At 40.5% G+C, this 26,780-nt stretch overlaps 1 protein-coding gene and 1 long non-coding RNA gene across 16 annotated transcripts in view; one reads left to right on the top strand and one right to left on the bottom strand.

Moving 5' to 3' along the window:
• The window catches only part of CTBP1 (C-terminal binding protein 1), a 408,406-nt gene that overhangs the window by 56,688 nt on the left and 324,938 nt on the right, over positions 1-26,780 (bottom strand). For 5 of the 15 annotated variants that reach the window (XM_007063701.4, XM_037898259.2, XM_037898256.2 and 2 more), the window contains exon 2: positions 454-544. The exons of 8 other annotated variants lie outside the window; for them this stretch is intronic. In XM_007063701.4, the coding sequence (XP_007063763.1) occupies positions 454-487 (34 nt within the window). In that variant the 5' untranslated portion in view covers positions 488-544. Of the gene's footprint in view, positions 1-453; positions 545-12,449; positions 12,619-14,290; positions 14,417-26,780 lie in introns of all 15 variants that reach the window. 2 more of the 15 variants (XM_043544850.1, XM_043544848.1) reach the window with 2 other exon arrangements.
• Positions 26,194-26,780, top strand: part of LOC119566148 — a 75,361-nt gene continuing 74,774 nt past the window's right edge. Inside the window, exon 1 of the long non-coding RNA XR_006290236.1 lies at positions 26,194-26,244. This is a non-coding gene — a long non-coding RNA (uncharacterized LOC119566148). The remainder of the gene's footprint in view (positions 26,245-26,780) is intronic.

Genomic DNA, 26,780 nt, shown 5'->3' with positions numbered 1-26,780 from the left:
CACACCCCATCATTCCTGAGCTAAGAGCTTGTACACCAATTTTCAGCTAGGGCTTTTTGGTGAAATAAAATGAAAGGTAGATGTAAACGCTGATGCTAAAATGAAAAATTCTCTGGGTCCTTAACAGACCATCTGTATTTTAGTCACTGATACTTTATTTTAAGCACTTTCTCAGCAACTATCACATAAAAAAAACTGTAAGTAAAGTAGTCAGATTACACAAATAAAGGGAGAAGTCTAATCAGGCTATCATTTGCAGCCATTCATTAGTGTTTAAAAACAACATAGAAGAAACAGAAGAAAAACAGCTATTAAGATTAACAATATTATTTTTACATTTGTCTGCCATTGCTTAACGTAACACTACAAGAATCATTAATTTTTGTCAAATAAAGCATCGATGTTAAAATGAAAGGGACACTGTCAGGTTTGTAGGCCTGAAATTTGACCTACCTTTCATTTTCTTATATCTGTTTGCAAAGTCCATGTAATTCTTTAAATGTGTTTTTCTTTTTTCAAAACAAATGCTTCAATTCTCTTTTTTCTGAAAAATATATCAATGCCAAAAAGCACAACACTCATGAGTAACCCTATAACAACAAACCAGAATGCAAGTGAAAAGGGGGGTGGGAAGGGAACTGGGAAGGAGTTTTTTCATTTTCAAGCGTCCAGGGGGATATGATGAATAAGTATGTAAAACAACTATGTTGTTATGAAAACTCCCTTGATAACGTCCTTTTAAAAGAATGTTTCCTATTACACTTGTCTTTTAAAATGGCAAAGTGGTTTTAATTTTAAAACAATAAAATACAAACTATTGAACTCCCTCCTCCCCCGCATTCAATTAATAGTTAAAGAACACCACACTACCAAGACATGCTGGGCAGCCAGGTAACTCATGAGCTTGTATCTGTAACCTGTGCACGTAGTTCCCTATTCCCTTTGGTTTCATCTCACTTTTTTTTCCATCTAAATTGTAAATTCTTAAGGGTAGGGAATGTGTCTCTCATTTTTCTGTGAAACATCTAGAAGACTTTTGGGCATTATAATAATAAAACCCTTGGTAACATCATTACTTTCTTTAATTAATCTAAAACAAACAAAAATACATCTTATAATATGACTACAAAGTTGTCATAAATTAGGTTTGCTAATACGCCATTAGTCTTAAAATTAGTAGAAAAATACCAAATTTTACAATACTCATTTATGGTCTTGCAAGACTAACTTTCAGGAAAATTAGAAATTTTGGAATTTATTTTGGGGCCACATCACTATACGTTTGTAGGACATGTTCTTACATGATCCTGTTGCGTTCTGGTAAACCAAATTCTGAGAAGAGGTAAATGGCAATGTACTTACAAATTACACATTGCCTATAAACTGGTCAAAGAACTGGCTGTAAGAAAGAAAGAGGCAAAGTAGACTACCATGCACCATATGGATATTCAGGGATATGTAAAGTGCATGAAATTTACATACCATGAAATCATGGCCCAGTTGAAATTAATGGCAAAATTCCCATTGATTTCAGAGGGGCCAGAATTTCACACTAAGGGGCAAGAAAGGAGATTTATCAAGGAAATTAGCAAATAGAAATACGTAAGAGAAGGCAGTAGTGAGCCCCACAAATTTCCACTAGCTGGCAGATGAACTCTTCATTTCATTTCACTGGAAGTTCGGAGAAGTAACTGGTATATAGGGACATAAGGGCCAGATACGAAGCTTACTGAAATTGATGGAAAGAATTCCATTCACTTCAATGGGGTTTGGGTCCACCCCTAGAAATGCAGATGCAGCAAAGTACTTAAGCACTTGCTTCACTTTAACCATGTGAGTAAGTCTCCCTGAAGCCAATGGGGCTACTCATATGCTTAATGTAAAACACATGCTGAAGTGCTTTGATGGAGCAGCGCCTAGGTCAGGAGAAACAGTGATCTATGGGTATGAATGCACTCTGCTTTCTGTTTACCAAATTTGGGTAAAAATCAAGTAATTTTTAAAAAAACACAACAGACCTAAAAGGTGTGGTTTCTGGATCAGCGCTCACCTGATGATGTACAAAGCAGTCACACAAACTTGTCCTACATCCTCTTGTTAATTGTTTTGCCTGATACACACCCCATTCCTTCTCATTGGTATGTATATTACATTCATTTTCCACACCCAATGAATGTCACATTGGTGCAAATTACATTACTTTACCACTTACACCCAATATATGGCCAATGCCACCAAAATGTATGTCATTGCAATATTTGGCCCAGTGATTTCCACAGGATTGAGATTCACATACACCACAGCTGGATTTTGCCAGTGAGAGGAAGTCCACCAGCACTCAGTCAGGCAGTGTTATACCAGACAGATGCGAAGGATACAATGACAGGACAGGACACTATGTGACTGACTACATGATACATTTTTCCTGTTGGACAAATCCAAACAAGACGACTCAGTGGTCCTTCTTAAATAGACAATATTTCCACAGAGTTACCAGACAACAGTGGCTGTGTCACTATGGACACAAAGTCTTCAGGCAAACTTGTCACAGGGTATAAAAAAAATAATTCCCTCAACTGCTCAACATATTTTGCAGCCCATAAGCAGAAGTAATGGTTATGTAAATAGGAACAAAATAATGGCCTGACAAAATATTCTATTCATTAAACATTTACTTCAAACAGCCACATGAAATCTGGGCTGGCACCACTTTCACATCTGTCACCAAAATTCACACATGTTAATGTCTCTGTGCTAGGTATGCTATGATGATATGCCCAATGTTAACTAGAGCTTTTCAAAACAAACCTTGAAACAATATGAATCACACCTTTGTACTGTCAAATTAATGAATGGCGATAACACAATGTGTGACCGAAGAGAATGTTTTAATTGTATATCATGATGAAATAACCCAACACATTCAGAAACAATTACATGAAAGAGACCGTATCAAAAATAGTAATAAAAGCACAGTAAACTAGCTAACTATAGTGTATACTGAGTGCCAACATTCTGGAACTGCCATTTTGAGATGACAGGAACTTAAAAGCAGGCCTCATAAAAGCAAAACTATTTCAAGGACAGAGATTTTCATGGATATGCAGGTTCAATGCCAATGCACAGTAAAGACTTTGTTAGGTTTTATCACTGATGTGAAAAGAGAAGGAAGGAAGAGAAGGACATTAGAGACTTTTGATATTTGTTATTTTGAGAGGTTCGATATTTGCAATAATGGCACGAATACGGTATTCAATTCGTGAAACTGAAGCTTTCTACATTTGTGGCCATTATCTCACTAAACTATAGATTCATAGACCGCAAGGCCAGAAGGGACCATTGTGATCACCTAATCCAGGGGTCTCAAACACGTGGCCCGCAGAGTTATTTGCTGCGGCCCGCCAAGCTCCCCGCGCCCCCCTCCTCCTGGAGTTATTTCCTGCAGCTGCCAAGCTCCCCTCACACGCCGCCCCCTCTCCCCCCCCCAGCACACCGTGTCTCTGCTACTCTGCCTAGCTCCAGGGTCTTAGGGCTTTCCAGGAGGGAGGGGGGAGCCGCATGCCCAGGGGAGGAGACAGAAGAGGTGGGGCAGGGGTGGGGATTTGGGGAATTGGTTGGAATAGGGGCATGGAGCGGGCGGAGTTGGGGTGTGGATTTTGCGGAAGGGGTGGAGTGGGGTGGGGCCGGGCTTTTGTATCTTTATTTGAAAAGGTGTCAGTGATGCGGCCCTTGGGCCAATATACTAGTCCTCATGTGGCCCTCGTGGTGATTTGAGTTTGAGATCCCTGACCTAGTCTGACCTCCTGCATAATGCAGGCAATGGAATTTCCCCTAGAACTAGCAACATATCTGCTCTTCACCGGAGCTTTTACTTCCTTAAACCCCCAAAGAACATTCCAATCAACCTGATGGAAAAGCTAGAGACTTATGAAAGCACTTTCTATTCCAAACGTCACAACTAAGTTTCCTATGTACATTACATGGGTCCCACCTCCTTTCTCTCTTCATGCTTTGACTTAATAAACTATTAGGATCTAGAGCAAGGGTTCTCAAACTGGTGGTTGGGACCCCTCAAGGGGTCACGAGGTTATTACACGGGGGGGGGGGGGGGGTCCACAAGCGGTCAGCCTCCATCCCGAAGCTTTGCCTCCAGCGTTTATAATGGTATTAAATATATAAAAATCTGTTTTTAATTTATAAGAGGGATCATAGTCAGAGCTTGATATGTGAAAGGCGTCACCAGTACAAAAGTTTGTGACCCACTGATCCAGAGGAAGACAGAAAAACAAGTTGCCTGTTCATTTTAATAATTATTAGGGCTGTCAAGCGATTAAAAAATATTAATTGCGAATAATCGCACTGTTAAACAATAATAGAATACCATTTATTTACATATTTTTGGATGTTTTCTACATTTTCAAAATATATCGATTTCAATTACAACACAGAATACAAAGTGTACAGTGCTCGCTTTATATTTATTTTTGATTACAAATATTTGCACAGTAAAAAAACAAAAGAAATAGTATTTTTCAATCCACAATGCAAATACTGTAGTGCAATCTCTTTATCATGAAAGTTGAACTTAAAAATGTAGAATTATGTACCAAAACCTCACTACATTCAAAAATAAAACAATGTAAAATTTTACAGCCTGCAAATCCACTCAGTCCTACTTCTTGTTCAGCCAATCGCTCAGACAAACAAGTCTGTTTACATTTGCAGGAGATAATTCTGTACACTTCTTGTTTACGTCACCTGAAAGTAAAAACAGGTGTTCTCATGGCACTTTTGTAGCTGGCATTGTAAGGTATTTACCTGCCAGATGCGCTAACAATTCATACGTCCCTTCATTCTTCAATCACCATGCCAGTGGACACACGTCCATGCTGATGAGGATTCTGCTCAATAATAATCCAAAGCAGCTTTCTTTTTGGGTGGTTTGGGTTCTGTAGTTTCCGCATCAGAGTACTGCTTTTTTAAGACTTCTGAGTGCATGCTCCACACCTCATGCCTCTCAGATTTTGGAAGGCACTTCAGATTCTTAAACCTTGGATCGAGTGCTGTAGCTATCTTTAGAAATCTCACATTGGTACCTTCTTTGCGTTTTCTCAAATCTGCAGTGAAAGTGTTCTTAACAACATGTGCTGAGTCATCATCCAAGACTGCTATAACATGAAATATATGGCAGAATGCGGTTAAAACAGAACAGGGGACGTATAATTCTCCCCAGAGGAATTCAGTCACAAATTTAATTAACGTTTGTTTTTTTTAAACGAGCATCAGCATGGAAGCATGTCCTCTGGACTGGTGGCCGAAGCATGACGGGGCATACGAATGCTTAGCGTATCTGGAACTTAAACACTTCACAATGCCAGCTACAAAAGTGTCATGCAAATGCCTGTTCTCACTTTCTGGTGACATTGTAAATAAGAAGAGGGCAGCATTATCTCCTGTAAATGTAAACAAACTTGTTTGTCTTAGCGATTGGCTGAACAAGAAGTAGGACTGAGTGGACTTGTGGGCTCTGAAGTTTTACATGGTTTTTGAGTTTTGAGTAACAAAAAAATTTCTACATTTGTAAGTTGCACTTTCATGACAAATAGATTGCATTACAGTACTTGTACAAGGTGAACTGAAAAATATTTGTTTATAAATATTTGCACTGTAAAAATTATCAAAAATAATATACACTGATTTCAGTTACAACACAGAATACAACATATATGAAAATGTAGAAAAATATCCATAATATTTAATAAATTTCAATTGGTGTTCTATTGTTTAACAGTGCGATTAATCACAATGCATTTTTTTAAATCATGATTAATGTTTCTGTTAATTGCAGTTAATTCATGCGATTAATCAACAGCCCTAATTATTATTATTATTTGCTGATTGTTAATTGCAGTGTGCGCTCAATTCTGCGCAAGTCCCAAATATCAAGACAGAAGAACCTGCCCTGGAGAATTTACAATCTAGAAGACAGAGGAGCAGACTTCAATGGAGCTATGATAATTTATATCAGCTGAGGATTTGCTACTAAAAGGTAAGATGCACTGGAAGGCTCAGAGAAAGAGATCGCTTTTGATTACAGTATTTCATCTCCCTACATCAGCCTATTTGTCTTTTAATTTAAGTTTCTGGGTCTGGTGGAAGGAGTGGGTCTTTGTGCAAGTCAGCTGGTGAAACTAGTTTTACAGATTAGTTGCAAGGGCAGGATCATGTCTCTGACTGACCAGAAGAGGCTGGCTGGACACAGATCATAGAATATCAGGGTTGGAAGGTACCTCAGGAGGTCATCTAGTCCAACCCCCTGCTCAAAGCAGGACCAACACAAGCTAAATCATCCCAGCCAGGGCTTTGTCAAGCCTGACTGTAAAAACCTCTAAGGAAGGAGATTCCACCACCTCCCTAGGTAACCCATTCCAGTGTTTCACCACCCTCCTAGGGAAAAAGTTTTTCCTAATATCCAACCTAAACCTCCTCCACTGCAACTTGAGACCATTACTCCTTGTTCTGTCATCTGCTACCACTGAGAACAGCTGAGCTCCATCCTCTTTGGAACCCCCTTTCAGGTAGTTGAAAGCAGCTGTCAAATCCCCCCTCATTCTTCTCTTCTGCAGACTAAATAATCCCAGTTCCCTCAGCCTCTCCTCATAAATCATGTGCTCCAGCCCCCTAATCATTTTTGTTGCCCTCCACTGGACTCTTTCCAATTTTTCCACATCCTTTTTTGTAGTGTGGGGCCCAAAACTGGACACGATACTCCAGATGAGGCCTCACCAATGTCGAATAGAGGGGAACGATCCCGTCCCTTGATCTGCTGGCAATGCCCCTACTTATACAGCCCAAAATGCCATTAGCCTTCTTGGCAACACGGGCACGCTGTTGACTCATATCCAGCTTCTCGTCCACTGTAACCCCTAGGTCCTTTTCTGCAGATCTGCTGCCTAGCCGCTTGGTCCCTAGTCTGTAGTGGTGCATGGGATTCTTCTGTCCTAAGTGCAGGACTCTGCACTTGTCCTTGTTAAACCTCATCAGATTTCTTTTGGCCCAATCCTCTAATTCATCTAGGGCCCTCTGTATCCTATCCCTACCCTCCAATGTATCTACCTCTCCTCACAGTTTAGTGTCATCTGTAAACTTGCTAATGGTGCAATCCACGCCATCCTTCAGATCATTTATGAAGATATTGAACAAAAACGGCCCCAGGACCAACCCTTGGGGCACCCCGCTTGATACCGGCTGCCAACTAGACGTGGAGCCATTAATCACTACCTGTTGAGCCCGATGGTCTAGCCAGCTTTCTATCCACCTTATCGTCCATTCATCCAGCCCATACTTCTTTAACTTCCTGGCAAGAATACTGTGGGAGACCGTGTCAAAAGCTTTGCTAAAGTCAAGGAACAACATGTCCACCGCTTTCCCCTCATCCACAGAGCCAGTTATCTCATCATAGAAGGCAATTAGGTTAATCAGACATGACTTGCCCTTGGTGAATCCATGCTGTCTGTTCCTGATCACTTTCCTCTCCTCTAAGTGCTTCAAAATTGATTCCTTAAGATGAAAGGAGGAAATTCATATTGCTTCCTACCTAAAAGTGGTGGAGCTGGTCTGGCAGAGTATAATCCCAGGGAGTTCTAGGAGGAATTCTGGCTAAAGACTGCCAAATTTCTTACTTGCGACACGAGCTGCAGGATGGCTCTGCAACACCCATTCCTGCAAGGGCTGTGGCTTAAGTCACAATCTTGTTTATAACTAGCAGGAAACAGGGCTGATACAGACGCATAGCAATGAAATAATTAACAGTCAAAGGGCTTTAAATCTGGTCTTTATTTTCTCTGTAGTCATGGTCACTTTCCAATTACTGATGAGTTGAAGTGTCCCAAAATAAAGAATTCAACAAGAACACCATGCCACATGCTGCCGCATGACCCAGAGACATCCCTGAGAAGCACTAAAATGTAAGCACTGTATCCCTTGTATGAAGCTATTGCCACTTTCCTGTAAGATGAATACCTCTGCAGTAGGCTCAGAAATTGCATATTATATATATTAAAAACCCTTTATTTTAAAATATAATGTTTTTTTAGAGGACATGGTGGGAAGTGCACTTTCAGATGGTGGCACTAAGGGAAGTGGGCGTAACTTTCTTTTTCAAAGGTTAGGGAACTCCTACTGACATGAACAAGAAAAACAATCTGCTTCAACAACAGTACCAAGAGCAAAATGATTAGCTCTCCTAGTCGTTCCAACAACAATCTATATTATGCCAAGATATATATATATCAAGGCACTTTACCAAAGAAGTATTGGATGTATCCTGAGTCTCAGAAGCAGAGCCTTTCACCTCTAGGAATGTGGTTCAAATCTGACCAAGGCTGGAGAAGCATGGCTGAGTTCCTCTGTGAAGTGAGAAGAGCTGGTGATCTCAGTCTAGCTCTTAATGGCAACTGCCCATACCACAAAACAAACAAGTGCACTGTCCTCTACCACAGTGATTCTCAACCAGGGGTCCAGGGACCCCTGGGGGGGGGCCTGCGAGCAGGTTTCAGGGGATCCACCAAGCAGGGACAGTATTAGACTCACTGGGGCCCAAGCCAGAAAGCTGAAGTCCTACCATATGGGGCTGACACCCAGGGCCCTGAGCCCTTACATCTGGGACTGGCATCGAGGCCTGGGCAACTTAGCTTCCTAGGGGCACCCGTGACATGAGGCCCCAGGCAATTGCACTGCTTGCTACCCCCTAATGCCAGTCCTGGTTGTTGTGACACAGGTGAGCCTTGGGAGTTTTTTTTATAGCATGTTGGGGGGGTGGAGGGGGGGCTCAGAAAGAAAAAGGTTGAAAACCCCTGCTCTATCACACCATCATAATTAGCACCCATTGCTGGCAATTGATGAAGACTGGGTGGTCATGTAAAGTGAATTCAGGATGCAACATACTCAGGAACCTTTGTCTTTTGATTTGTCAGTAAAACACCATATAAACTTGAACAACTGTGCAAATGAACAGAAAATAATAAATCTTTCCCTCCCTCTAAAGGTTATTCCCTCCAGAAGAGAAGTAAGGTATACAACACAGGGAAGTTTTCATTACCACTGCCTGGGCTGCAGGTATTTTGTGGATAGAAGATATCAGTTTATAGGGCTGTCAACCCAGCAGCTTTCATGAGAACTAATTACACAGAATATTTTAAAGACACCACTGAAGAGGCACGACAACATTTCACAATCCCGTCTGTAATGATGATTATTCTCCTTTGTGCTTCTCTCTGTGTATATTAGGTATTGGACAGGGATGCTGTATCAGGCAGGGTAATCAAGGTGGGGACAAACATCAAAGGCTACTCCACCCCTCATCCCAAACACGAAAAGCAATTTCTACAGCAGCACACCTGTACTTTGACCTAGAACGTTAAGAGGCACTCCTTGTTTTTCTTATCAAAAATGTTGAGAATAAACAAATATGGGGCTTTAGCAAACCAAATCAGTTTTACAATGTTGAGGGTTGTTTTTTTTTTAAGATTAGCTGAATACACTGAAAAATAAAACTGAACTCTTTTTACATTTTGAACACTTAACTCTCGTCAATGTCTTTAAAATGTCACTTCTTAAGATTTTGTTTTTAGGAAAGCTTTTGTTGTGATTCATCTCCCCTTCAGCTAAATTCACACAGCTATTTGTGGCAGCAATCCTTCCAGTGAAAAAAATAATGACTCTTTTTTAGGGATGGGAGAAGGGAAGAGAAATAAAAATCTCTCCCCAAAGATTTACAACTAAAACGCTGAAAAATCCCCAGGCATTTAAAAAGATCACTGTCATCAGAAACCTCCACTCAATACAGTATTAAGGTTTCTGTAAATGAGGACAATAAACTCTCTCAAATTACACTGCATTATGCTCTTCTGCATGCCAAAGCAACTCCATCAACACTGATCCAGTACAAGGGGCTCTTTAAAGCTCCTTTAATCCCCCCCCCCTCCGAAGACAGTGACCTCTTTGCTCTTCTCTGTTAATATCTGGAAAATAGTTGATGATGATCACAATCAGAGGATAGCTCAGTCTTTTAAAAAAATAAATCGAAGAATCTGAAGGATAAAGGAATCAAAGACTCATCTTCCATCCAATATATTCTGTAGGCTAACTCATGCTAGCTGAGCTAAATCTTCAGTAAACAGAATTTTTTAAAAGATGTTCATTCTGAAGGTAAGCAAACAGGATGTATAAAAATGACTAGTTCACTGAGACTGGGCCAGCAACAACAGTGTAACAGCCAAATAAAACAGGCAGTTTACGGCAACAGCTTGGTTTAGATTACCAAATTACATTTAATCACAATATAATAAATCATACCATGATGTGAGATAAATGTTCTAGTGAGTTTTTCTTCACATGCAATTTAGAGTTTCAGTTATGAAGGGGCTGGTCCCAGCACCAGAGTTAAAGTTGTGTTGAAAAGTACAGTGAAAGTGGGGACCTATTCCCATGATTTGATGAGAGAAGCCAAATATTTCCTTCTCACACATACCACTTTCTAAAGGGTTCTAGATGTGATTTTTGTGAATGTTTTAAAGTGTTTCCACTGAACTGGTTAAAAGTCGGAAGTATTAAAAAATTATCTAATTTTGAATTTTTTTTCACTGGCTTTTTGATGTTTCTTGTAGTTCTTGATGTTCTCACATAGTTAAAAATGATTAAAACTCAGAAACTTCCCTAATGGGACTAGTCACATGAGTAAAATTACTCTGTATGAAGGATAGGGGCCGTGCAGTGTAAGCTTTTTAGGCCACAGATATTTACTTATTTCTGTGAAGTGCCTAAGACGTTTCTTAGTGTTTAAAAACCCAACAACAGTCTGGGAAAATCATGGAAAATGTGCTACCGAGGGCTTGTCTATAAAGTGGGATAATGCGCTCTACTGGGGTGTGATTTCTAAAAAAGAATCAGCATATTGCACATCCCTTGGTCTGTGCAGAACTTGCTGGTGCGTGCTAAAGGTTACCTAGTGTGCTTTAACATAGCACTAGTTCACACAGCACTACATTAAAGTGCACCTGCAGAGTTTACATAGACCCATTAATGCACATTACCCCACCAGGTAGACAAGCCCTGATTCTACTAAAATCAAACACAAAAGATCCATTTCTGGACAATGTGAACAATAAGCCTTTTCCCTTTCTATATCCTGCATTGTTTGATAAGTTAAAGTTACAGCTACAATACTATATATTCTTGTTTTTGAGCCAGAAATCGGTTGTATTTTAACCCTGCTGGAACATGAAAACTGTCTAATTTGATTCAGAAACAATTTTGAAAAACAAATCCAAGATTACAATCCCTAACAAACAGAAGTTAAACTGTCAGTCAGCAGTATCATTCTGACATCTTCCCGTCATTTTTTATCTTAAAAAAAATAAACTTATTATAGCCTTTGTGTCCACCAATCTGCAGACAAACACTTAGGAAATCTGCCCACAGCATACACGTGCGTCATATAAATGTCATCTCCCCCTCTCTAATCGAAACTTCTTCCTCCTCAGTGACAGCCTAAAACTTCTGCAGCATTAGAAAGGTTATGAAAAACATAGGGCAGACAAAGCCTGACCTTAGTAACCTCCCTTCAAAATAAAGATTAGATTGGGTAGTAACTAGGTAGGATGCTAGATTGATGTTACTAATTTCTTCCCAGTAGTTGCAAAAAAAGCATTTTCCAAAGAAAGAAATTGTAATTGGTCTTCTGCTGTATGCCTACATCACATGCTCCTCTGAAGCCAAGAACAAAATGTGGGGTAAGCAGGAAAAAACAACAATTAAGTACTCCAAAAGCTGCATACAAAAAAATAAAATTGGCCATTGCATTTCCAAAAAACCAAATTGCTAGTGCATGTACTCAAAAAAGTTTGGAATCTTTTGGTTATCTTCCAAAGGTAACCAAAACACCATCAACTGAATGGAAATCAAATCAAATCAGACTATTTGATACATATTTTTTAGTACTCAAAAAGAGCCACAGCACCAAGGAAATTTTGGACAGCAAATGCAGCAGTTTCCCTCCCCTTGAAATCTCAGGAAAAAGGGAAGGGGGAAAAAAGGCCACTTGGTTGGCCAACACAAGTGAATAATTGTCAGAAAATCCGCCCAAACCAGGAAAGTATTATTACCATCTTCTATAACAAACAAGAAGATGGTGAGGATAATCCTGCTGGTGAGGCCCAGAAGGAAGAGCAACAGATCTTCATCACTAATTTAATTTTCCATATCACTTTGGAAGTTCAGCCTACAATTAACTCTGAGAGAACAACTGAAAAGTAACTGAAGCAGCTAAGGTGTTTTCATGGTGGCACTTTACAAAGAAGGAGAGGGAAAAAACTCTAAAGTAAGTTAGTAAGGCAGCTTTCTAGCATTAGCTGCATGCAATGGTTTTATGCTTACTATTAGGTATTTACCTTTAGTTTGAGACAACAACTATCCCTCTTCACCCCAGAGTAAACTCTGAGCCAGTTTTAGCTCCTGTAGTGTTTTCCCTGTGGACTTTGACCAGATAGATTAACCTTTAAATTCTTTATGTCCCAAACAACTTAGATACGGGTGAAGAGCTATTACCCATCCTTTAACCTGTAGGGTAAAAACAAAAGAATCTTTGAGAATGCCTATGGACCACCTTTCTCAAGAGAAATTTTTACATCTGTAGAGTGACTCAGAGGAGAAGACACTCATTTAACTAGGAAGTAGTAAAGGAACTGAGATGAGGGGACACAGAATTTACAGTGGATAACCTTGATAATGTGGTAGTATTGTCCAGTTGCTAAATGTCTCTGGAAGCATATTTCACTTCACTGTTCTTATATCTTTGAAGCACCAGTTAATCTTACCCAGGATTAGCAGTTTTGGTTGTGATAACGGATATAATGTATTGTGAATACTAATCCTTTTTGGCCTCTCTCCACTAAGCTATTTCTCATTGCTAGAGTAGCAATCACTTTGGAATGGAAGGCTTCCACTGATATTCCATTCACTGAATGCACTTTCAAGTCCTGGAAGCTCATCATAATAAAAAATGATATCTTTTATGCAAATTACAAACAGGGCAACTCCTCATTCAACGTATTCAGCACTTGTGCCTAGAGCAGGAGCGGGCCAACTTTTTGGCCTGAGGGCTGCATCGGGGTTTTGGAAATTGTATGGAGGGCCGGTTAGGGGAGGGGGCCGTAGCCCGGGCCCCACCCCCAGCTCCCTGTCCCCTGACCGCCCCCAGAAGCCCCGCCCCTGACTGCCCCCCGCTGCCCCATCCAACTGCTCCTCTCATTCCTGACAGCACCCCCCCGGGACCCCTGCCCCATCCAACCACCCCTTCTCTCTGTCCCCCGACTGCCCCTTGCCGCCCCAGCCAACCCCCCCTCACTCCTGATGGCCCCCCCGGGACTCCTGCCCCATCCAACCACCTCTTCTCTCTGTCCCCTGACTGCACCCGGAACCCCTGCCCTGACTGCTCCCCACCGCCCCATCCAACCCCCCCCTCCTTCCTGACTGCCCCCCCAAGACTCCTGCCCCCATTCAACCCCCCTGCTCCCTGCCCTCTGAGTGCCCCCATCCACCCCCCCACACCTCTCCTGCCCTCTATCCAACCCCCCCGCTCCCTGCCCCCTTACTGTGCTGTCTGGAGCGCTGGTGGCGCTACAGTTGCGCCACCCGGCTGGAGCCAGCCACGCCACCGCGCAGCACAGAGCACCGGGTCAAGCCGGGCTCTGCAGCTGCACTGCCCCAGGAGCTCGCTGCCTTGCCGCCCAGAGCATTGCACCTGCGGCGCAGTGAGCTGAGGCGGCAGAGGAGGGAAAACAGCAGGGGAAGGGCCGAGGGCAAGCCTCCCGAGCCAGTAGCTCAGGAGGGTGCCGTGGGCCAAATGTGGCCCGCAGGGCGTAGTTTGCCCACCTCTGACCTAGAGGCCAACCAGGACAGGGCCCCATTCTGCTAGGTACTTTACAAACATAGAGAAAAGGACAGTCCTGGCCCTAACACAATCTAAAATATACGGAATATCCCAAACCTACAGAAGCCAGTAGACTTCACAAATTTCCCCCCTTAATAGCATAATCTCTTTTCTGATAACTTTAATATTACTTTTTATATTTGTTTTTACACATCTGTTCTCTGGGCAGCCTCCAGAGTTCTGTTATAAACAATGCTATGTGATGTGAATCTTTTACCACATACTGATATTTAACTTACTTAAAAAAGATTAAAAATGGAACTAAAGAATAAAAAGAACAACTTTTGAGTCAAAAGTTACCTGGAGGACAAGGTGGTTGGTGGCTTAGTTCTATCAGGATCGATCCTGTAGTCACTGCAGTCCATGGGAGCGTTCTTATGGATATCAATGAATGCAGGATCAGACCCTGTCTTCCAGATCTAGGTACTTGGGTTCAAATAAACAGGGCAACTAAGTAACATGTAACATTATTTTGGTGATTTTATCCTAATCTTTGATAGGCACCTGCCCACATCATAAAATTACAACAGACTTGACATGACTGGCAGCTGTTGCTCAAAAGAAGTCCAGAAATATAAGGTGTATTTCTCATCAGACCTGAAGTGCATTTGGGAGAATTTTGTGGGTAAAACTTGTACAGATCTTGCTTGAACTACATAGTGTATCATTCCCTCCCTTTCACAAGCATTAAATCAACTGGAATATATTTAAATACATATTTTTAAATAAATAAAACATACAGCACAGACTCCTGGATTTATAATTTGATGACACATTCATGGAATCTACTTTTGTAAATATATGTCCAAAGCCATGCTGAATACAGTCACATCCATGCAAGAGGTACACTACAGAACGATGACGTCAAGATTCCTACAGCACTTCAAATTCACTCCTTCATATTCTTACCCCCAAAGAAGTGGACGCTCCGCCACTAGAGCAAACTTAAATATAAAGGAAGCACTAGAAAATGTACTGTATTATTTGGTGAGTACTGACGCTACATGTTGTTCTAGAAAGAACATAAAGAAAGACAAAGCTCCTACCTCATGGAATTTACAATCCTGCACTAAGATAGGAAGAAACTAGACAATGTGATCGCTTTTCCATCTCTAATTTCTAAGAGTTAGAGCTAAACAGAGGTTCAGACCGAGTGCCACCTTCGCAGGAACACCAGCAAGATACTTCCAAGGGTGGAGGGAGGGAAGTAATTTACAGCAACCAAGAAAGGGGTGCATCTTACCTGCCCCCGTATCCAGCTAGCTCCACTGGCCAGATCATTGTGAGGAGAAGGGTGGAGCCATGTCCCTGACTGCTTCTCACTCTTTTCTGCATGCCCACCTGAGACTTGCTCACAGGGAGGAAGGGGGAGGAGGACGAAAGGGGGAGCAGTGGTTTGCAATGCCAATCTCATGAGATGCAGTCAGTCACAGAGGAAGTTGCAAGACCTAACTTCTTTCACAGTCACATTAGCGCTAGTGAAAAATCTAGTTTGTAAAATGCTGTGAGCAAGAAAAAGAAGGGGGAAGGTTCTTCCAAGTTTCTTCTGTGACTTCTGTCTTTTAGCTCTAGCAAAGCCAGTTTCAAAGATCTTCATGGAAGGCTCAAAAAGGTCTCAGAAGAAAGGTCTAGCATGAAACAAACTAGTATTTTTATTCGGATGCTACTGGGTCCTAAATAGCCCATATTCCTTTCAAGTTACTTAAACGGAACATTAAAACAGGTAAACTGGGGATTTTTTTCTCTATTGTTTTTCTGCATAAACAAGTGTAATGATATGAGGGGAGGGGGATATGGCTAGGCAGAAATGAACCACTTGGTTGTAGGGTAATACCACGAAACTAGTAAAAAAATAAATATGGATATAAATAAAGAGTAATAATCATACACAGTGCAAACTTACAGTACCTTTATTGCAATCTGCCAAAATTCTAGACAGACATATCATGTGTTAACTAACTGGGCTGAATAGCATGAAATTCAATTTACACTAATCAGCAAAACAGGAGGAGAGAATGAAATAAGTGGGACACGTGCATTTTATTTTGTAGTACAATAATGCTCCTAAGTCAGATCACCTGATTAGTTATTACATGTGTAAAGCTAAGTGAAATATCTATATTATCCTTCAAATGTATTCATTTTCTGATCATTCAATGAGTGACCTTTATGGACCTGTCACTCAAATTACTCACTTGAAAGTTGAAATGGACTGGGCCAGTGTGAATTCTTATTCTAAGAAGCTTATGCAATTCTTCAGCCAGTGACTCTCATACATTAGAATGAGGCTAAATTTCACCATAAGGAAAATATGTTTAACTCCACTGAAGGCAACAGAGTTGCACCTGGCTGAATTTGTACCTAGACGTTCATAGGACCTACCTCTAAAACAATGCCAATTCAAACAAAATTCATGAACGGCTTTTTGTCCAGCTTAATCTTAATCTTTAGATATGAATAAACAAATATCACTGATGTATCACTTTCTGCAGACAAGTGACACCAAAAATGCCATTCCAGACAACTTAAAGTTAAGTGGAAGGAAGCAAACTGGGTATCACTCACTATGGGACATACTGTAAATAGTCTGACGATTTCAGGAAACAGCGATCATCGTTACATTTGCAAGAGGAATGAACTATTCCCTATTTTCTCCAGTTCCCTGATTGTCTGATGGTGAAATCTATTTGTTTTTCCTGAGAAGCAGTCGCTGAAGTGTTCCACAGTCAAGTCAGAAAAGACATTGCTGCAGTAATCATCACAAAAAGCCTGTCACACAAGTTTGCTAATGGCCATAAATAAGATATTTTTGGGAACAGCCGTTGATGTTGCCAAGAACCTAGAAGCCTATTTGGTACAAACAGCCAATCGTGATCATGGTAACATATTGCCACCTCAATGAAGTGTCTCTGCATAGGACCCAGTAACTCTTCACTAGAGAGGAGAAGTTCTTTTTTTAAGCCAAAAATGTAGGGACGGTTAACATCAGTAACAACAAAGTAATTCATTAATAACTAATAATAATTAATTTCATTAACTAGGTACTAATTTTCAGTGCAGTATCTCTGCATAACTAGGAAGCTCCATTTGCTTTCTGGGTTTAAACTAATTAAAGGGAAAAAACCCTACCCACACATCCTTCCAGTTAGTTATTCATATTAATTGTTTTATACTGTACACTAATTAATATAGTAATCAACACTCTGAAGAGTATTAACCTCTAATATTTTAGTCTTTTAAAACAAATACGATAATTTTCAAGGACAGAGGGAAAGGTAATTTTATATAGCACTAGAGAGCATGCATACATTAACAATGGGGAAATGATGAAGAATATAAAGGGCTTCCATTTTCACATTCAAAAAATAAACAAGTAACTACATAGACAGTAAAAGGAAAACACCTATAAAAGAATCATAGAATATCAGGGTTGGAAGGGACCTCAGGAGGTCATCTAGTCCAACCCCCTGCTCAAAGCAGGACCAATCCCCAATTTTTGCCCCAGATCCCAAATGGCCGCCTCAAGGACTGAACTCACAACCCTGGGTTTAGCAGGCCAATGCTCAAACCACTGAGCTATCCCTCCCCCCTAGAGCACCACCACAAACTTTTTCCGTGCCATTGGAGCACAGAAATGTATAGAAGTCAAGAAAAAGTAACCTGGAAGTAACCTGCTTTTATTATAAAAAGATAGATAGATAGATCATACACACACACACACACGTGTGTGTGTGTGTGTATGATCTATCTATCTATCTATCTATATAATGCTTGTGATTCATACCTATTTTACAGTAACAGAAAAAGACTTGACTACAATGCAATTTAAGGCATGTGTGGTATATGACTAATGGCACTTTGCCATTAAAGTACTTTTAAAAGTTGCCATTTTCTAGTACAAAGGAAAATATTATATTGAACAGCTAAACTAAAAAAGCACTGAAGATTAACATCGATTGGACTAATTCTTACTGAGAGTTTTTACTTGCTAGACATGTAAGAATAAAATTGTTATTCAGCGCTCACAAAAATACCACACCCTACATGTGTTATTTGTTGAGATTTTATTTTTCTACCTCACATATCGCCTTACTTTCCCCCCCTTATTTATGTTGAGAAGTACCTTACTCTGCAAATACTCAATAGGGTAACTCACTATGTTGGTACTGTGACAGGGTCGGGCGAGATGGCTATAGGAGAGTAATAGAAGGCAGATATATTAGCCCCAGGCTAAGTAGGTCCCTTTTCCCTGGGTAAGGTAACAGGGAAGGTTCGAGAACAATCAGGAACCTTCTGGAGACAATTAAGACAGGCTGATTAGAACACCTGCAGCCAATCAAGAAGCTGCTAGAATCAATTAAGGCAGGCTAATCAGGGTACCTGGGTTTTAAAAAGGAGCTCACTTCAGTTTGTGGTGTGTGTGTGTGAGAAGCTGGGAGCAAGAGGCACTAGGAGCTGAGAGTGAGAACGTGGACTGTTGGAGGACTGAGGTATACAAGCATTATCAGATGCCAGGAGGAAGGTCCTGTGGTGAGGATAAAGAAGGTGTTGGGAGGAGGTCATGGGGAAGTAGCCCAGGGAGTTGTAGCTGTCGCACAGCTGTTCCAGGAGGCACTCGAGACAGCTGCATTCCACAGGGCCCTGGGCTCGAACCCGGAGTAGAGGGCAGGCCCGGGTTCCCCCCAAACCTCTCAACTCCTGGTCAGACACAGGAGTCGTCGACCTGGACTGTGAATTCAGAAAAACGGCCAAGCTGAGGGCTGCCGTGAAGCTCCAAGGCGAGCAAATCTGCCAATAAGCACAAGACCCACCAAAGTAGAGCAGGAACTTTGTCACAGTACTCTACTGAGTAAGTGTAGCAAAATTAGGCCTGCTGTGAGTTGTCTAAAAATTATTAAATGACAAAACTGTAGCATTTCAAAGCCACAGCTTTTCTCTGTTACCCAAAGTAAGGAAGAGAGAATGTTAAATTATAATTAAGATGTGGAATTACAAAATTATTTTATGTAGATGGATTAATAGGTTTTCAGTTTGCATGTTGGTGAAAAAGCACTACCACTTGGTGTGTTACAAGAAAAAAAATTATAATCTAAAAGTTCATTAATAATTTAAAAGCACAGCACAGTGTATCTAAACTAACTGTGGTTATTTTAAACAATGTTAAATGGAAATGAATGACAAAGATCTAAGAGCAGCAAATTTCATGGTAATATTGACATTTATAAGCAATATAGACAGAAGATTCAAATGTTTGGTCTTTACAGCCCAGAGAAATAAATAAATAAAAACCACCAAGTAAAAGATCCATAAAACTTGTATTATAAATGAACACAAAATAAAGACAAAATATTAAAATTTGTCTCTTCTTGCCCTCTTAATTTCTTTTCTCAAGGAAAACAGCATAATAACTGCTTTTTTCCTCTATTTAGTTCTTGAGAACATATTAAAAGACATTACATTGAAAACTGGAGGAAAATTACAGTCACAGAAGTGGCAGCTGGGATTTCCCGACATTCACTACTAATGCATTTTGCATGTATTTGTATTTTATTTTTATGTCTGAATTTTGCATGAATATTAAATGTCAGAAAATTCCAAATGCCGGCACTAATTCAAAGCAGGTTACTATAAACACACTCAAATGAACATACAGATTGTGTGTGTAGACACATTAAAATATATATACACACACATATATTGCAGACGAGAATTCAAAGTTTATATAAAATGTATTCTTAGATCCATTTACTACTTTAATCCATGCACATCAATAGACAGAAGGCACTAATTACAGCACAGAGTCCTGTACTACCCCAAAATGCATACTTCATGAAAGATCTGGGGGATTACAAATGGACTTTTTGACCCTGGTAATTTAGAACGTTGTAGAACTGTATTAGCCAATGACATTTTCTTGTTTTCCCCTTATCAGCAACAGGTCTAAAAATATTTTCATGAAAAGAGTTAGACTTTTTGGACAATGTGACAAAGACCTGATCCCAAGATGACTGAAGTCATTAGGGAGTCTTTCTATTAACCTCAGTGGGCTTTAGATCAGGCCCTAGATGACCGATCCATACTGTAGATTCACAACTTAGTGTGTTTGAAATGCACTGTAAGCCATTTTCCTTTCAATCTTTGACTATAAGGACAGTCCATAACCAACTAATCAAACTCCACTGAGGGCTTTGAGGCACCTGAAAAATGACAATTTAATTTGGGAGGTGGCTTCACCCCTACAGCTTGGTTCTGTCATTACGAATACTATTGTGAGGTGGTACACAGCACTCCCTATAAAATCAGCAATTTGCTATCTAGGGCCCTGATTTTGCAAAGACCTCCACACATACTCAATCGTATACATTCTGAGCAGTGCTACTGAAGTGAATCGGACTACTCACATGGGTAAAACTAAGCATAAGCGTAAGTCTTTGCAGAATCAGGGCCCAAAACTGTATCCATTTGTGCAGTATTATTCCAAGAGTTCAATGTGAAATGGAAAAAGGAACAACTTTGTTTCTGGTTTCCTATTAAACATTAATATTTTTAAAGTGAATCTAATACTTGAGATAGATATGATTTTCCAGCACTGTTATTTAGTGCAGAACGGGGACAGCACAGGCAGCAACGAAGTAAGCCTCTACACGCTTCCTTGCCAAAATGTCTCCGCTGTGCTCTGAAAGGACCGCTTGTGCCAGATGAGTGAGGTCTAAAGGTAGTTCAGCTTCTCAGCAATCTCTTCCCTGAGATTACAACAGTAGATTCCCTTGTTGACAAAGGCACCTATCTACTTGGCTTTTGACTGACAGCACTAGCCAACTCATATCACACTGTACTTCAAACACTCCACAGATGATATTGTTTTTTCACTCAGTATCACTTTGGGCAGGATCTGAACCACTGACATAGATATAAAAAGTTCCATAATATTTACATATGAATACCACATACTAAAGAAATAAAACATCAACTGTGCAGTAACTGGGAAGGCAAACACCACAATTATACGTTCAGCAATAGTTCTAAAACAGCCTTTGATAGTAGAATCTATTTGTATAACTGAAAGAAAGAATGTTGGCCAGCAAATGGACAATATCACATAGAAAAGGTATTGTGGAAGCTCTCACTTTCTACTGACCAACATCCAGATGAAGACAGAAAGAACTGCAGGTGCAATATTTTAGCCAAATCACAAATTATCAGAGTTTCTGGTATTCTCCAATTATTTGCACTACAATTTCAGCATTAGGTATACACTGAACATTTTATTTGGGACTTGAACCATTTGTTTATGGCACAGAGGTCACTGGACGACCAAGTGTGCTGTATTAAAATGAATTAAATGGTCTCAAGCTATTACCAAAAAGACAATCTGGACAATCTGACAATCTGAGTAGTAAACAACATTCAAAAGAGAGTCTTCTTGATTGCAGCTATCAGATACTGTGCCATGACACGGATCTGATAAAGGGTGTGACAAAAAAGCTCCTGATGTTTTTCTCTGTGTTCTGTCATGCGATCAATGAGGGGGAACTGTGTCCCGTTATGGATCCGATTCCTAAATTGGCCTTCATGTGTCCCTCTGCAGGAAGCAAAGCACAGGAGGAAGCCAGACGCAGGAGCTGTGTGGAATGGAGAAGATCCTAAAACTAAATCCTCCTCCCCCTTTTAGACAGAAGCTATTTCTCCAGCCATTTTCCATTTGGTACGGATACAGTAGCTCTCTTTACTTAACAGTCATCTCAAAGTCTTGAAAGCTCATACAATGTGCAAACTCACACTACAAGAAATGATGTTCCCCCCTTTCCTCCCAGAGTTCAACTGTTAAGTAAAATTAGCATGTCTCCAGTCCAAATTTTTGCTTCTCAGCAGGCTTAAGAGTACTCACAACTAGCAAAACATGGTTGTAGTGCAGTCTGCTAACTTTTGGTTCCCTTGCATATTTGTCCTTGCAGCTTAATTGATGAGGTTCTATTTCTTGGTTTGAACATAAAGATCTTACCACCAAAATTTAAAGAGATGGCACTATAATGGTAGAAAGCACGTTTTCAGTTTGCCTTTGTGTGTGTATATATTATTTAGAACAGAATGTTCCGTCCTCTCTAGGGCATAGCTATTTGGTCAGACCACAGCCTCACTTTTTGCAAACTGTATTTATTTTGATTTAAAAACAGTCATATGCAGGCTCTGAGCACAAAAAACAGATACAAATTGCAATTAGTTCACCCCCTCTACTAAGCAGCAGTTCTAAATACAATCATCCTCAATTCGTTTGCCAACGCTACCATTTCTCCCATCTTTCATCAATGGCAGGCCAAAAGAAAACAAAAAGAAGAAGAGCCATGAAGCATTCCACCTTATTATCCACCTTCAAATCCCTCCTCAAAACTATCTTTAGCCACGATACCTACAAAAAACTTGACAACGGTTAGGCTGCTGGTGTACTGTCACCAATATTGTCTCAATTTTCCTTGCACTCCTCCATCTGCCTGTATCCATCTCTGTCTTTTGGCTCATCATAGACTGTAAGCTCATTCGGGCAGGGACTGTCCTTTTGTTCAGTGTTTGTACAGCTCCTAGCACAATGCTGTCTGGTCCATGACTAGGGCTCCTAGGTGATATGGTAACACAAATAAATAAATAATTCCCTGAAAGTCAGCAAATGTGGCTATTTCAGACCTGGTGTGAGACATATTCCAGAACCCCAGAGCTCACACAGAGAACACCCTGACAGCTTTGTACTGTACCCAGGGGAATCTAACACCACCACCACTGATGTCAATTGTGACAGCATATCACAGCACACTTCACAGGGATTGAAGCGATGCTCATGTTTCAGTTAGACTGGGCAGGTCATGTGTTGAGGGTGGATGACACCATGCCAAAGCAGTTGCTATATGGTGAACTGAAAGTGAGCAACCGTATCTGAGGCAGCCAAAAGAAGTGCTTCAGGGCCACCCTGAAGCACAACCTGAAGCATGCAACATTGATGATGACAACTGGGAGTCATCAGGAACAGACAGATCATGCTGGTGAGAAACAGTCAACAATGGGGTTACTCAGCTCGAGATTAATCACCATATGGATCCTGAAGCACAGAGGCCGAGTTGTAAACAGTGGCAGATTCAGCAGGCACAGGCTGTAATCCCTTCCTCGATATCAAGCTACATATGTGCTCAATGCAGAAAGGACTGTCACTCATGCCTCGGCCTACTTAGACACAATTATATTCACAAGACATAATACCGTTGTCAATTTTATCTTCAGTCACAAAGGACAACAATAACCGAATCACAAAGAGGCAGTCTCAGGTAGCCCAAACCCAAGAAACTGAAGGCCTGATTTTGGTTGAGGGGAGAGAGGGGCGCATAAGTTATTCAATAAAAAAAAAGTCGGGAAGTAATTACCTTAGGTCTTGCCTACACAAGAAAGATGCACCAGTTAAACAAAATATGTTAATTTTATTTTACTTACTTACTTATTTGCAACCTCCTGTATGGGTATGCTTACTCTGGTTTCAGAGCGGTTGATTTTGGTTTAGCTTAGACTGATTCCTAATCAATTTAAGGTAAACTGATTTAAGTCTGGTTTAAACTGAAATAAGAGAGTCAACACAGGGGTTTGCACTGGATTAACTAAATCAGTTTGAAATCACACCTTTAGTTAAATAGGTGCAACCTTCTCATGCACACAAGGCCTTAGACCTGGGCTGAGCTGCCACAACACCTGAATAGAGCTACTCATTTACTGATCACAGAAGAATAATCAAGACTTAATATTGCATTTGAAAATACTTTCCAAATGTACATTTGAGAAGAAATCAATTACGCTAACTTTAAAGTCTTATTTCTGGATAAAAAATTAATCCCAAAAGAGCCAAAGTATACTTAAGCTATACTAGCACAGGTAGTGGTACAGATTTTGCTAATACTGTACAAAAACTTTACATTGTCCACGATACAGACAAAAGCTTTCTTTTATGTGCTTCTTTCTTCCTTCTTTCCATTTAGTGAACACAAAAGAATATTGTCCCCCTTCCAACAAACAAAACACCACTTTTCCTAACAGAGCCATACAGCTCAGCGTGTTCAGAAACAGACAGATTAAGAGGCTTAAAGCAGGCCAAGAGAGACGACACTCACGACGTTATTAAACCAAAAGTGAAGCTGTATGATGTTCACGGTATTTTAGGCACTAATCCTTTCCAGCTGCCCATTTACAATGTACTGTAATATTTATATTATTTGTTCAGGTCTTTAAGACACCCAGACCACTGGTTTAGGTGTCTCTATACCATTCCAAATTCTATACCTGAATGAGGTAGCCAGTTCCTCAGTAGTGGGCCAAATTCATCCCTGGTGTAATTTCAACAAAATCAGTGTGTTACACCTGGGATAACTTAGCATGTCTGATCCTGTGCGGTGCTGAATGTCCTCAATTCTCAGTGACTTCATTGGGAGTGGAAGGCACTCAGCATCTCACAGGATCAGGTTCAAAGTCTGCTAGGAAAGGTGAAGATGTGACTGCTCTTCACTGTCTCACCAAGGCCAATACCCAGGCTTATCAAGCAGCTCTGTCAACTGAATGGACAGAGCAAGCAGCTAGGGTGTACATCTTGGATGGCTGCAAGATGATCATATGATGGAGTGGGTTAAAAATGGTGTGTGTGTGTGAGAGAGAGAGAGACTGGTGTAGAAGAAAAGATAATATTTAGCGTTGAAAGGAACTCCACCTGGATATAAGGGGCTCAAACATGCACCCTTTGAACAAAGAGATGGTGAGAGAGAGTCTGGTCAGAGGACTAACGAGGATAAACAACATGCCCTACCAACAGTGAACAGCAACCTATTACAAAAGTTTCAAAAATTTTCAATACTGTGGGAAACAAACTCCCCTGCAGTACCCTCGTCATAGCTAATTTGTGATTTCCTGTACTCACAGTACTAAATGCACAATAGAGCCTCTATTGTGAGCCTCCTCCCGCAAGCATTCAAAAAAGCAACACATTCTTTTTATCTAGACAGTGGAGTCTCATATACATTATGCTCTACCCAGCTAAAAGGTTATTTTCTTAGCTGTTGCTTTTGCACATAATAAAATCTGCCATCTAGTTGCATCACTTCAAAGACCCCACAGGACAAGCAGCAATGGTGTTTTAGGAGCCAAACTGCTGACTACGAAGCTCAGCAAGGGGAGGCTTAAGAAGCTACATAAATATTGGGAGAAGAACAGGAGAGGATTCTAAATGGAGAACTGTCCCAAAATTTAACACACTGAGATGAACTTCAAAACAGTAAAGCCGCTGCGGGGGGTGAAGAATCAATGAGAGCCCCCTGATGGAACCAATGAACAAAAGTTACAGTAATATTAATTATGCATGTGCAGAGGGGAGAATATGTCCTTTAGCATACAAGTTACCTAAAATATTAGGATCCTAGGCTTTGGGCCACCAGTTTTTGTAAAAACATTTTGAATACTTACGAAATTTTTTTTTAAAGATATTAGATTACAGAATAATACTTTACGTTTCTGAAGAATCCCAAAAGTACATTACAAACAAACATACAAACACACCAAATTGCTTCAGACACCACTAAAACATAGCTCTAGGAGTGGAACAGAGATCACTATAAAACAGTTTAGGACAGACAGTGAAGACTACCTTAAGGAGTAATGTTAGATTGGCAGAATATAATTGCCGGAGTTAGAATTTAGCCAGGGCTAACATGCCAAACAAAAAATGCCATGGGATCTTTGGCCAAAATCTTAATTTTATGTCTCATCCAGAAGGCATTTTGGTAAGAGGGAGAATGATGCAGCTAGCATTTTCCAACCAGCACAGGAATGCACACATGCAACATCAAACTGCTGTCAACCAGTGAAATAATTTCTTTCAATCCTGCTCATTTCAGGAACAGGAAAAATCAACATGAGAACAGCTGTGATACACGTTAATGCTATTCAGCAAAGTACAAAAAGCACATGAAGATGTTTAGTAGACTACAAATGTGAAAATGCTCATTATCTGGGTGAAAATGAACAGTTTAACACATCTGGTACAACACATTAAAAAGAAAAAAAAACATTTAAAGATCAGTTTAAGGGTTTGGTGACTGGCTTGTAGTTATCTCTACCAAACAGTTTTGTCCTGCATGACTCTGCAAAGATTAACGCTACATACTGAACAAGGCCACACATCTAATGAAACATGACTCATTTGGTAACTGATGAAGTACTGTACACTACAGTTTCAGGTAGGAGACATTTTCTTTTTTCATTTTGAGATTGTTGCCCTGTGAACGTGTGAAGACACAAAGGTATTTTTGTACCTCTCACATTACAAATATCGGGCCAATTCTGAAAGTTCATATTCAGGCAAAACTCCAATGGAAGCCAACAGGAATTCTGCTTGGGAACAGTGTGATTTCAAACAAAGTAAGGACATTTGGATTTGGACCAATAGCAATGCTGCCACTGGCTGCCGCCCCCAGCTGCACCCTGTGACTCTAACAGGAGTCACAGAAAGTGCAGTGCGAGGAAATGCTGCCTCAGGCAGCATTCACTTTCGGCAAATTCTCCTGTAGATCAGCCACAATCTGGCTGGAGAGCATACTTGAACATACTTTTTAGTGTAGCTCCTTCCTGGTTCATTTGCTCAAACTCTGGCTCACTCATAGGCCACAGGGACATTTTGCAAGAGTGAGGAAAAGTGGCTACATATAGCAGGGGATGGAAACTTCCTGCACAGCTGCTTCTCTCCTGGGCCTGGCCCCACCTGGCTTATTTTTTT

The sequence above is a fragment of the Chelonia mydas genome, chromosome 4 (assembly GCF_015237465.2).
Source record: "Chelonia mydas isolate rCheMyd1 chromosome 4, rCheMyd1.pri.v2, whole genome shotgun sequence".
In the NCBI taxonomy this organism is placed as follows: domain Eukaryota; kingdom Metazoa; phylum Chordata; order Testudines; family Cheloniidae; genus Chelonia; species Chelonia mydas.
This window is presented reverse-complemented; position numbering and strand designations above follow the sequence as displayed.